We start from the raw sequence: 13,988 nt of genomic DNA on the forward strand, positions 1-13,988 counted from the left end.
TGACACTACACTCCCCTCTCAGCCCCACCACCTCCTCTTCCCTCCTGGCATCTACACTAAATAATTCATGGTTAATAAATACTAGCTTTCCAGGGGGAGGAGGTAAAGGGAAACACTTGAAGCACTGTATCATTTCTGCAGGTACACATGATCTTTCACTTGTTAGAAAAGTAAGCTACAATAGTACTGTGTGAGGAAGCTTGTCCCAGCATTCTGAGAGATCAGTGACACAGAGTGGGAACCATTCTGCTGTGGTAGCTTTCAAAACTAACTAAATGAATGCATGCATTAAAGGCTTAACCACTCTGCAGGGAAAGAGAGGAGTACTGGGGCACAGTGCACTGCACACCACCAACACGCAGGGCTGTGACCATCCCTCCTTCTCTACCTCCTGTCACATGCAGGCCACTCCTCCCCATGAGCAATGTAATGCTACAGGGCTGGAGAAGAAGGGAGGGCACTGTCAGAGGGGAGGGGAGGCACTAGGCAGTCTCTCATGTCACTATTAAATGTGAAACCAGAGGAGTCTGATAGCAAAGCTGTACTTTGCAGCTTCCTCATGGTTGTGCTTGGTTCCCTATACCCCCTTGAAGGGACAGAGATCTACCCTTACAACTCTCTCACCAGCTCTGCCTTACACCTTCTTATAGTATTTCCAGCAGCCACAGAGTAAACTTACAGCAGGCAGGACAGTAGTGCGAGAGTACAGCCAGGAGGAGAGGAAGTTCCCTATACCAACCCTGTCCCTGCCAGCAGCAGCTGCTCCTCTCCTCTGTCCTCTCTGGGACTATTTTACATGAACAGCTGGAAGTAGACCTATAGTATCACCTTTATTGTTTTACACTCCTATTTCCCGTGGAGCTACAGGTGAATGTAAAAAGAACAGCAACTTCTAGGACTGTGGTGACATGCAGAACGTAAGGTAAGAGGGATCTTGCTGGCTACTGTATAATAAATAGGACAGTGTGCTAGACAAGCCATGTGTTGGCTGCACATGTGACATAGAAGAAAGTGTATAGAAAGTTTGGCAAGCCATAGCTGTGGTGTGGTCCTCTGTGGCATGGACTGGCAGCTGTCACTGGGCACCTGTCTGTGTTAAGCACCGGGCACGCACACCCTCTTTCTGGCATAGCAAGAAGACCATGTGCAGGCTGCTCTGCTGCTAAATGACATGCAATACATGAGTGCTTACAGATCACATGTGCGGTGTAATACAGCTTTAGGGATCATGTGCACTAGCCTGTAACCCACTCTAATGCTGTTAGGCTGTTTTAAAAACCATTTTAATACGCGACTGCATTGCACTGCCAGCGGAGGCAGCAAGGCATCAGGAGGCTGCTGGGGGTATACCTGTCACCTTGGTCAGATCTAGGGCTGCATCACACGAACGATGCGCAGGAGACCTACACAGGAACAGTATAGGTTAGTACAAGACCATCATACAGTATGTATACATTACCCATACATTGATCATGTGCCATATAACACCCATACATGGGTCATGCGCAAGCCTGCATAATGCTGCTTACTTATTGCTGCATTAAAATACTTCATTATATGTTCACAGTCGCTATATAAAATTACAACACTCAGCAATCACATGCAGTACAGAAACTGAGCTCACAGCTCACAGTGCTCAAGAGATTGCCCAGAGGTCAAACCTGTAATACAGGAAAGCAACATAATGTACAGATGTCTGTTTAGTAGAGAGGGTACCAGGGCTATTACAGGATGGTTCAAGGTCTGAAAGAGTGATAGTATCCATAATCTGCATTGTAAATGAATCAATAAGTACTAAAGTAACATCAGCTGCCCCTGCAGTCTAGATATAGCAGGTAAACTTGGGTCTATAGCTTATGTACTGTAGCAGTTCAGTTTGACTATGAAGCAATTTTGCACTCTGTTATACTGGACTAATAATAGACCATCATAGACATTTCACAACATTACCATGTATCCTTTTTTAAATGGAACAGTAGAAATGCTTTCCTTGTACTTAAAACATTGCATAACAGTGTGAATGCAATTTAGATTCCCAGTTATAATTCAGTACTGATAACTAGCATATATAGAGCTTTATAATAAAGTCTGACTACAGTGTTTACTACATACACAGTAAGTAGCGACTTGGATGGCAAATGTAGAAATCAGTGTTTTTATTGCACTGCTCAGTATTATTTACTAAACACTGCAAAGCAAGTCATTAGAATGATGTCATTTTGATGGATTTTTCTGTATATTATAATGAATTTTAGACCATGTGTTGTCATCCAATTTCAATAATATTCCATGTGTACTGCTTTTTAAGTATTTCAGCATTTACTTAACATCAGGTCATTAGTTTACTGCAAAACGTATTTATAATTTATGATAACCAGATGCACAGAAAGAGATAGTTGCCACACAAGAGAAACCTGTTAGTTAGTACAAGTGAGTTAATTGCATTGCATGATCTACATTTATTAAATTAGAATAAACAACCCATGTTAAAACCGGAAATTCAATGCTCTACATCAGCGGTGGCCAAACTGGTCCTCAAGATCTACCAACAGTCCATGTTTTCCAAATCACCTAACTGGTGCACAGCTGTAGTCATTACTAACTGTCACATTTTCAAATCTGCTGCATTCCTATTATAGATCCACAGGTTGCCTGAAAAACATGAACTGTTGGTAGATCTTGAGGACAGGTTTGGCCACCCCTGCTCTACACGCAAGTGTTCGTTTGACGTATCAGCGAGATTTGGATGCTAACTCTTTGTCATTTAAACAAAAATAACCAAGACAAACTATTTTATTTTAAGATACAGAAACGTCATTCATTCTAGCAGTTGTCTGTTCATGGACCTACTGTATGTTGTAATTCTTCACTATATGCAATGCTAAATCAGTTTGAAAAATTAGTTCTGTAGTCAAAACTTGGTCCTGCGATACCTGCATCTCAGAATTAAATGTCTTTTACTTTTGATTAGCTCGGGTCATTTAACACATATTTCATGAAACACGCACACAAACACACACAAACACACACACACACACATACAAACAACTATTTTCATACTCCGGTTTGATTTGTTCACACTACATTGTTGTAATAAACTGTGGCAATAATATTCCTAAAAGGCATATGGAAATCTTAATCCTTTCCGAATTATGATGATTATATAGCTACTGTATACCAATAAAGTTGGATACCCAGCAAATACATATTAAAATGAAAACCAATCAGATATTTTTTGTACACTGTAAAAAAGTGTGTGGGATTGTACATGGGACTGCAGCAAGATATTGGCAACAGGAAAGTTGCTCTTCCAGAGAATTGTAATAATACTGTTGTCCTAGACCAGGACTGATCTGACGTAAGAAACTAATATTCTGCTATTTAGGGACTTATGTAGGTATTATAAATGTGAGTATTTGTGTTAATTCAGTTTCAGTTGCTGGCTCTTTTTCGGATACTTTTTGTTATTGTTTTTCTATAAGTGACTGAATGATTATTAAGCAAACTTATTTAGGCATAACATAATATAACGTATGCAAGTTGCAAGTAATTCCAGAAATTAATATGCAAACAGACGGCTATTCTAAAGTTTAAAAAACATTGCTACAAACCTTTCTTCAACTACTTCGAAGAATTTCAAGATGTATGTTTTTTAAATGGGGTATTTATCAAAGCTTGTGGGGAGATAAAATTGTAGAACACCAGCCAATCAGCTTCTATCATTTTTCAAACACAGCCTGTAAAATGCAATGTAGAAGCTGATTGGCTATTAATATATCTCTTACAATTGTGTTGCTCTAGGAGCTTTGATAAATACCCCCCTCAGTGATGGTATAATTTAGTTCCAGATGTAAATTAAATTGGATATTATAGGTTCATTTTGCTATTCCTACATGTTTTTAAGTAGTTTTCTTGGTACTTGTTACCTAGCACGGCGCCCATCGCGTTGATCGCATGTACATCGCATGCCATTGTAGTGGGTGCGATTTTAGCGATTTTACATAGGGAACAATGTTAAATTACCTTCCAATCAACCAGATCAACCCAATGGACCCGATTTTACATAGGGAACAATGTTAAATTCCCTTCCAATCAACCAGATCAACCCAATGGACACGATTTTACATAGGGAACAATGTTAAATAGCCCCTAGACCTCAAATTGAATTGAATAACCACCCTGAAGTGTGAAATGCCCCCCCCCCCCATTGTTAACGTCACCCCACGGTCAACGTCATCCCGAAGCGTGGCGAGCGCAGCGAGCCCGCGAGGGGCGGCGGTACGCGTCCTCCGACCTTTTCATACCCCCACTATCCACGTCGACGTGGAGTTAAGAATAGAAAGTGTGGCGAGCGCAGCGAGCCACCGAGCCTGAAGCGTGGCAAGCGGATGCGGAATACATGTTAAATAATACCCGTCCCCTCGCGGGGCTCGCTGCACTCGCCACGCTTCGGGCTCGTAATCCGCTGCCCCTCGCGGGGCTCGCTGCGCTCGCCACGCTTCGGGCTCGGTGGCGCGCTGCGCTCGCCACACTTTCTATTCTCAACTCCACGCCGACGTGGATAGTGGGGGTATGAAAAGGTCGGAGGACGCGTACCACCGCCCCTTGCGGGCTCGCTGCGCTCGCCACGCTTCAGTATGACGTTGACTGCGGGGTGACGTTAACAATGGGGGGGGGACATTTCACATTTCAGTGTGGTTATTCAATTCAATTTGTGGTCTGGGGGCTATTTAACATTGTTCCCTATGTAAAATCGTGTCCATTGGGTTGATCTGGTTGATTGGAAGGGAATTTAACATTGTTCCCTATGTAAAATCGGGTCCATTGGGTTGATCTGGTTGATTGGAAGGGAATTTAACATTGTTCCCTATGTAAAATCGGGTCCATTGGGTTGATCTGGTTGATTGGAAGGTAATTTAACATTGTTCCCTATGTAAAATCGCAGGCATTGCATGCATCTCATGCCGCACAAACACATAAGATGCATGCGATGCCTGCGATTTGCGGCAAGATACCCGCGATATAGATCGTGGGCGCCGTTCTAGGTAAACAGTACCGTTTTCTTTATTATGGAAAATATGTCTGTTATACCCCTTCCACAATGCCGCAGAAACCCGGGTCAGCGGCGCGTCAGACCCGGGTCAGCGGCGGTGTAAATGGGTCACCCCATGTCCCTTTACACGGGACTTCTACCCAGGTCCTGACCTGGGTTGAACACAGCTAGGATCTGGGTAGAGGGCAGTGTAAACGAGTAAGCCGGGTCTTCTGACCCGGCTCCCGATAGCATCAATGGGGAAGCCCAACCTCCAGACCGCAGCATCCACTGGTTGGGCAGGGGGCACACACAGCCTCCCAGTGGAGGCAGGGAGAAGGTGAATGGATGCCTGTGTGCAGCATGAACTAGAATAAGGCCCAGAGTGTGGAAGGTCCCACAATACTGGGGGATCCTAGGTGGAAGGGCTAGATGAAGATCATTAAGAGGGTTATTTTGGTTCACTCCTTCTGGCAAATTCCTTCTTAGATGGACAACACCATGTGCACTGCAGGTGGGGCAGATGTAACTTGTGCAGAGAGAGTTAGATTTGGGTAGGGGTTTACTTCAAAGTTAGATCTTTATTGCAGTGTAAAAATAAAGCAGCCAGTATTTTCCCTGCACAGAAACAAAATAACTCACCCAAATCTAATTTTCTCTGCACATTTTAGATCTGCCCCCCTGCAGTGCACATGGTTTTGTCCATCTAAGAAGGATTTTGCCAGGAGTGAACCAAAATAACCCCCCAAGTGTTACCACTTTTTACTAGTATCCTGCCACTCTCTGAACTTTTTTCTTAAAACCCTCTACATGCAACACTCTGGGTGAGATTTAATAGGATGAGATATTCAGAAAGTGCGAAATTTAGGAAGAAATCTCCAGTTTTTTTAAAGCGGCAATCATTTACACGGCAAAATCAAACTGGTTTTGCCGTGTAAATGATTGCCGCATTAAAAAAATGGAGATTTCTTCCCAAATCTCTCACTTTTTGAATCTCTCATCCTATTAATTCTCACCCTCTGTCTCCTTTCACCCTGACCCTCCCATCCATTGGCACCTTGTATCCAACAGTAGTATTGGTATACTGACTACCTACTTTCTTACATGTGGAAAAGAAAAAGATAAAAACTTATGTATATGGAGATTTTTTCCCCATTTGTTACAGTGTCTTTATTTAGCACAGACACTTTTTGTAGCAAGTGAAAGAACAACATCTGAAAAATAAATGAATATAAACTGAAACCAAGCAAGTGATCAGGAGACTATCAAACTGTATCATCACCACAATGCATCAGAATGCAGATGAGGGTCTGTCATCTGGTTTGGTGGTGGTTGCATTCACAACAGTGTCTGCAAATGTAATGTGAGGTCACAGAGCTGAGGAATCCCTATCAGTTACACTGAAACCCATATGGTGATCTTTTCTGTCTCTAAGGAATACATGATCTCAATGCCAAAAGCATGTCCTAGTGAATGGCTTACAAACTCTGCTTTATTTAGTCTTCTCCCTATAACTGAAGATGCTAATAGAGGCCTTATTTCTGGATAGTTGTCAGGCACTGTGTTGGTGTCTGCAGGGTTCTTTGAAAGTTCAAATACATTTTATTAATACCCATTTGCTTCAATACTATAATGTTTGTTAACATTAATGAGCAGCATGATAAATGTTCTCTAATATAAATGATAAGGAAATTAAGTCACAAAGTAGCTTTATCAAGCAACAATCAGGTGTCGTATGGCGGTCCGACAGGGGGGATCCGGACTGTCAGTATACCGACATCGGAATCCCAACTGCCGGTGCTCCGACAGCGGGAGCGCAAAGAAGCCCCTTGCGGGCTCGCTGCGCTCGCCGCGCTGCAGGCTTGGTGACTCGCTTTGCTCACCACAGATTCTGTTCTCCCTCTAATGTGGTTGTGGACCCTCACAAGGGAGAATAGCCCTTTGAGTGGGGATCCCCCCTGTTGGAGCACCGGCAGTCAGGATTCCAACATCGGGAAAATGATCATTGGGATCCCCCTGTCGGGCAGTCATCCGGCATCAGCAACAATCTATTACAGACAGTTTGCCACTACTTTTATAAGGATTAGGCATTTATTGGACTACAGGTTTCACAGGAAACAACAACATTCCCTGGCCTTAAGGCCCCCATACACTTTTCCGACTTGTCCTCAAGTCAAAACCAATTTCCTCTGAGCTCCCCAGGTGGGCTCACATGCCTTTTTTTTTTCTACTGCCGTCTGCTAACAGCTGCCCACCTCCTTCTGCCAGTCGGGGATGCAGAGCGGGACGAACAGCCACCTCTTCGCACCATTCACTTTTATGACCAATTCAGACTGAACCCTAAAATGGTTTCTTATACCCTTTCTCATAGCTAAGCCGAGTCGGACCCGAGATGTCAATCCCAGGCCCAACCTGGGTCTGGCGCTCTCACACTAAACCCAGGCTGCCCATTGTACAGGATGACCCGGGTCGAATTGCCCTGACCTGGGTTATAAGCTGTGGTGCTTTCATACTGCACCTCGACCTGGATCGATATGTGACCAAAGTGACAATAACCCGGGTGCGATGTGTGATGTGAAAGAGGTATAAGTGATAACTTCCCTATACTGCAAGTGCAACAGGTTGTAGAGCAGACATGACACATATTCAAAAGAACACTGTAGGTCAGGGTGAAGTAATGAACCAGGTTCTATACTATAGACTCTGACTGAGGCATAAGCTATACAAAGCACTGGCTATCACCACATTAAGTGGGGGATGCTCTTACATCCGCGCCTCCTATAATTATCGCATATGATCTAACATATGCGATAATTATCACAAAAGAGAAGCTCTTGCGTTAAGAGCTGTCTTTTGCGTTAACCCGGCGATGAGCGGCGGGTCCCGGCGGCTCCCCCCTCCCTCTCTTACCCGGCCTGGAGCTGCTGCTGTGTCGGGCTCTCCTCCTCCCTAGGAAGAGGATGTACAGTACAGGGAGGAGGAGGTCACAGGTCCGGGCAGCACATCACTGTGCTGCCCAGACACAGGTGAGGGGGGGTTGGTGCGGGGTGGCGAGGGGTCGCGTTAGAAGCCCATAGGCTTCTATGGGGCATTGACAGATTTTTCTGGCGATGCACCCCGTCGCAGTAACCCGGCGGGGGATGCTTAGAGCATCCCAAAATGCAGTAAAAACCCAGATAACAGGGTTTTTACCGCATTTTTAGTTTAGAGAATCTCCCTCTATGTGTTGCACAGATGAATTGTAATGTGTTTTGTTTGTTTTTATAACTGGTATTGCCCATAGGAAAACCTGTTCTTGATTGGCTTCTGGATAATAGGTCAGCAGTCAATAGGTCAACCTTATATGATCAATATTCATTAGGTCGGCATTTACAAAAGTTTGACATGGTCAAAAGGCAGACTTGTAAAAGGTAGGCAGTACATATGGTCGACAGATGCACAAGGTTCACGGGTTGCTGGTTTATAGTTATACAGTAAGTGTATACTACTGTGGAGTAGGGGTGGGTATGCCTAACCTAGGTTCAATATTAATAGGTCAACCTTATATGATCAATATTCATTAGGTCGGCATTTACAAAAGTTTGACATGGTCAAAAGGCAGACTTGTAAAAGGTAGGCAGTACATATGGTCGACAGATGCACAAGGTTCACGGGTTGCTGGTTTATAGTTATACAGTAAGTGTATACTACTGTGGAGTAGGGGTGGGTATGCCTAACCTAGGTTCAATATTTCTGTGAAATAGGAAAATCACATTGCTAGCTTAACTTTGAATAATTGTGGATGACTGTGGTTTCCATGTTCTCAGTATAAAGTACATTTTATAAATGTTCCCAATCCATTGTTATTATCAGCTATTGACTGTATTACTTCATTAGGACTAGACCTTAGTAGCAGTAATACTGCTTTCAGATTCACTGCCACCCAACACCTGCGAGGTCCCCACTCTCACTGATACTGCACCCCCATAAAGCCTGAATGCCCACTGCAGAATGTAATCACTTTAATGGTGGTGGCACTTTTTGGGTAGTAATGTTGTACGCCTTGCACCCTAACTAATGTTACACATACTGTTAAGTTCTACTGTAGAGTTCATTAAGTTCATGTTCTCCTACAATATGTACACAAGAAAAAAAATGGAATATTTCCAAGTAAGCAAAGTTGTATATGACTAGCGGCTCACCCACTTCCTATATCAGGCCTGGCCAACGTGTGGCTCTCCAGCTGTTGTGAAACTACAAGTTCCAGCATTCCCTGCCACCGTTTTATTATTATGGAATGCTAAAGCTGTGGCATGGCATGCTGGGATATGTAGATTACAGCATCTGGAGAGACACAGGTTGACCAGGCCGGCCCTATACATACAGTATGCGTGATCTGTTTATGCCCCAAGGTATACAGGTCCAAAGCATGTAGTGCACAATGTGGCACATACGGCTGCCTTAGTTGAAAAGGGGATTTTCATATGTCTTTGAGTAATAAACGCATTAGATAAATACCTACTGTATATCCAGTAATCAGTTTATGTGTATAGTGTGGCGTGGCTCTTATCAGTAAGATACCTGTATGTTTCTCAAAGCAGTAGGTAAGTTAGTTAGCTGGGAGTCACCCTTAAGTCACACTATCTTTTTAAGGGTGAAACATTCATAGAGTTTTTACTTCAGTCAGTTGAAATCAGGAATGATTGTACTTACAGGCGCAGCTCCAGGTCCTTCTGGAAACTAAAGGGCTTATCTATTCAACTCTATGAAGTGGAAACCTGACTGCATTCATTGCTTGCTAAATACTGTATGTGAAGTCTTCTGAATAGCATAATGTTCTGAATAATAAGATATATACAGTACATATTATTGACCCAAGCAGAATTGCCAGATTGCATTGCATTACTGTATCTAAGGACTGGAGCTCAGTGTAATAGTCTGTATTATTCCATGAGAACATTTGCTCTCTGTAAGGCCTGATGAAGTTTTGTGGCCGCGAGATTAATTCCCAGATAATTAAGGGCTCTTAATAATAATACAACCCTAATGACTCTTTTTACTATTGTCCACAATTAACCGATTCAGTGTTTGTTGACTACATAGACAAAATCGTATAGCAAATAGTGCAAATCGCACCATGCAATGCAGCACCTGATCTCAGTTCGATCCCGATGCCTGGCCCGCAGCAGCAGAATCGAAGGTAGAGAGAGACAGTGCAGTACAGTCTACTTCTAATTTATCAGAAAAAGGGCCATGCTGCTCAATGTAGCATGGCCCCTGCTCCCCCGCCTCCCTTTCTCTCCCTCCCTGCCAGCCTATGCCAGCACCTCGACGAGTCCCGACAGCCACCGATATCGAATCGATCAGCAGCCGCCAGATCGGCCCATGTGTACACACTTTTACACGTCTCTCATGTACATCTATACAGCTCAATATATATGGCTAACTACTCCTCACCTCTCTATGGTGAAGTACTGTACCACCATTCACCACTAGAGGCCACAATTAGAGGGAGCTGTGAAGGTAGAGATTGGAGGTAGGAGCAGATAGGGACTAAGCAGTCATTTTCATGGGCTTTTAACTAGTTATATTGTTGTATGATTCTTAATATAGAATGAATTCAGATCACATACAGTAGTGATGAGAGTACTGCATAATCAATATTTTTTTAAAACACAAAGGTAATTTCCCCTGAATTACATATTGGCCCAATCTATCATCATAGTTTCCCATACCTGTATTATAATATCAGCGTAGCCTTGCTTTATGTAAAACCTCTTCTCTGTTAAGGGCGTACTTATCAAAGGCAAAGTCTTATATCCTATGGCAGTGGTTTCCAAACGTTATGCCGTGGACCGCTAGGATGCCTCAGGTCAACTGCAGAGGTGCCCTGGGTTGGTGGTCCAGGGCCAATTCATATATTTTAATAGACAAAACCAGGGCTTGTAGGCTCCAATCATAAAATATTTTGACAAACAAGCTAATCCTGTCCCTCACCACATATCTGAGTTTAAGGATAACATATAAACAGGAATGGTAGGTTTCACAAGCTTCATGGCCTCTGTCTATTTATCAAAGCCACCCAGGCTATCTCCACCTCATAGCCAGGTTAAGGGGGAAAGCAGAGCATACTTTACCCCTGGCCCTCCTTTGTCAGTGGGCTGGAGTTCACTGACATCATCAGGTAGTCAGAAAGCTAAAAGGATAGTATGGAGTGCAGACACAAGAGCATCAGGTTTAGGGCGGGATGCTCTAACATCCATGGCCTCACTTCGCTGGGTGCCTCATCCATAATAATCGCATATGCACTAGCATATGCTATTATTAACACAAGGGATAGCTCTTTTGCTTTGCAATTACGTGACAAATCCGCCTGACAGGACTGCGGAGAGAAGCCCAAAGGTTTCCATAGTGTATCACCAGAAAAAGGTGGCAATTCCCTATGCAAGGGTGCCCCAGCAGAGGGGCTTTAGTGCATACGAAACTGCAGTAAATTCCCGATTACATAATTTTCACAAGATTGCATCTCACCCTCAATGAGCTGCAACTGGAATGGGTCATGTCGGGAGATATGCATAATCTAATACAACCCACCACCTTTCACTGGGGCCCCCCGGTCTTAAGTGCCTTGGGCACCCCCAAGGCCCTGCTCCACTTACCACAAGCAGCCAGCTGGGAACATTCTGCAATGCTACCTATTTGCCATGGACAAGTATTGCCACTATCCTTTGATAGCTCACGCCATTTGATGATAGCATTAGCTGGGGGTGTGGGGGTGCACACAGGAAAAATAATGTTTTATTATTATTAAAAATATATATTTTCCATATATATATATATATATATATATATATATATATATATATATATATATATATATATGGAAAATATATATATATGGAAAATATATATATATATATATATATATATATATATATATATATATATATATATATATATATAGTCCAGATATCCTGTTAAGGAAATGAGCACTCGCCTCCCAGTTTTAAAAAAAAACAACTTTTTTTATTTTAATGAAAAAAACAGCACATCGAAAAAAATGTTTTTACACATACCAAGTGAAGTAGTCAGTATAATGTCCCAACGTTTCGATCCTCATCCAGGATCTTTATCAAGGGAAAGTCATCCAGGTTAACATCAGGTACATGTTGAAATGAGCCAGCAATCCCGAGGTCCTACTGTGGCAGCACACAGAGACCAGGTCTCTGTGTGCCCGAAGCGTGGCGAGCGGACGCGGACACCTGTGAAGCCCGCGAGGGGACGCGTATACCTGTGAAGGTATCCGTGTCCCCTCGCGGGGCTCGCTGTGCTCGCCACGCTTCGGGCTCGCTGTGCTTGCCACACTTTCTATTCTCAACTCCACGCCGACGTGGATAGTGGGGGAATGAAAAGGTCGTAGGACGTGTACCGCCGCCGCTCGCCACGCTTCGGGTTCGCGTTGATAGTGTGGGTGGTACAGCCTGAAAAATTACATTTGGGGGCCATTGAACATGTTTGATACTAATTTCAATGCATTTGGATGCATTTCTGTTAAAAATGTGATTTTTTACTATGCGATGGACATCGTGGGAGCCGTGATTGTCCACAAGTACCAAAACCTATTTTGATTTGAAACATATTTCATTTTTATATTGTATTTGACTATGGAAATGGAACAAAACAAATCAGTTAATTCCTGTGCTTATTCTCTAACTGCTGACAACCAGTGTCACAATCACTCAGATGCCCCAGAAATTTCAGTAAATTACTCCCGGGAAAGCTTTTAGGAAAGCAATTTAGGGGTAGATGTATGAAGGGTGATTCTGGGGGAGAAGCCATGTATTAATGTGGAGAGGTGTGCTCTGTGACAGTATATTAACAGTATATCATGCTGATAGCATGTGGGTATTAATGGGGGAAATTTACTAAAGGAAATTTATAAAAAAATAGGTGTATTTGTATCCAGAAATACACTCATTTTTGACATTTACTATCCCGAAAATGCGGCAATTCGTATTAGTTTTGATGTGCTATCAATACGAATACGAATTGCCGTATTTTCAGGATAGTAAATGTCAAAAATAAGTGTATTTCTGGATACAAATACACCTATTTTTTACAAATTTCCTTTAGTAAATTTCCCATCTCTAGTCCTCAATGGACGTACATTCCAGGTTTTAGTATATCCATTTTTAAGCACAGGTGACTTAATTAGTTCCACTTTTTCCCAGTTTCATAGTCAGACACTGCCTAGAGCTGTGGGCTGAGCCGCACTGTGGCCAATAATACTGCAAAACACAGCACAATGGGAGGAGCTGCCAGATTACCTCACTGAGGGGTATACTTATTAAGCTCAGTGAAGTAATAAAGTGCCTGGTACTTTACCACTGGCCAATAAGCTCCTACCTGTCATTTTTCAAACCCAGCCTGTAACTTCACAGTTCGGAGCTGATTGGCCGGTGATAAAGTACCAGCCACATTATCACTTCGCCAAGTATAACAAATCTGGCCCTCAGGGGCATGGCTTTCTGCAGTGTGTGTGTGTGTGTGTGTGTGTGTGTGTGTGTGTGAGAGAGAGCCTGGCTCTGATACTAACTAGTGTATTCCTAGCTAGTAACCTAGCTAGTAACCTTGCCGCACACCACTGGCCCTAATATGGATATTCTTAAAACCTTGGCCGTCAGGGTGTCATAAGGTCTGAGTTTCACCATATGTGGATGAACCTATAATCATATAGCTTACCATGACTATTTCCTGGTATTATTGTAAATATTGCATTATATAAGACACATACAAAACCTACATTCATCAAGGGTTATAGTGTTAGTTATTGGTGCATTTTCTATTTTCAAACCGGTTAAATTGTTAATGTGATTATGCCATGCATCTCTATTTGGGCTTTATTGATGCTGACAGGCGTCTCTCCCTGTTGCCCCAATGTCCAGACATCAGCAGAAAATAACAAGGTTCAGCTTGT

At 43.0% G+C, this 13,988-nt stretch overlaps 1 protein-coding gene across 4 annotated transcripts in view; it reads left to right on the plus strand.

Moving 5' to 3' along the window:
* The first annotated feature begins 500 nt into the window (after positions 1-500).
* The window catches only part of SLC4A4 (solute carrier family 4 member 4), a 245,286-nt gene continuing 231,798 nt past the window's right edge, over positions 501-13,988 (plus strand). For 3 of the 4 annotated variants that reach the window (XM_083174618.1, XM_083174619.1, XM_083174625.1), the window contains exon 1: positions 501-922. In XM_083174618.1, coding sequence (XP_083030744.1) covers positions 909-922 — 14 coding nt within the window. In that variant the 5' untranslated portion in view covers positions 501-908. The remainder of the gene's footprint in view (positions 923-13,988) is intronic. The other variant, XM_083174632.1, reaches the window with a different exon arrangement.

This window comes from Crinia signifera, chromosome 1, assembly GCF_055691185.1.
Source record: "Crinia signifera chromosome 1, ASM5569118v1, whole genome shotgun sequence".
Classification (NCBI taxonomy): domain Eukaryota; kingdom Metazoa; phylum Chordata; class Amphibia; order Anura; family Myobatrachidae; genus Crinia; species Crinia signifera.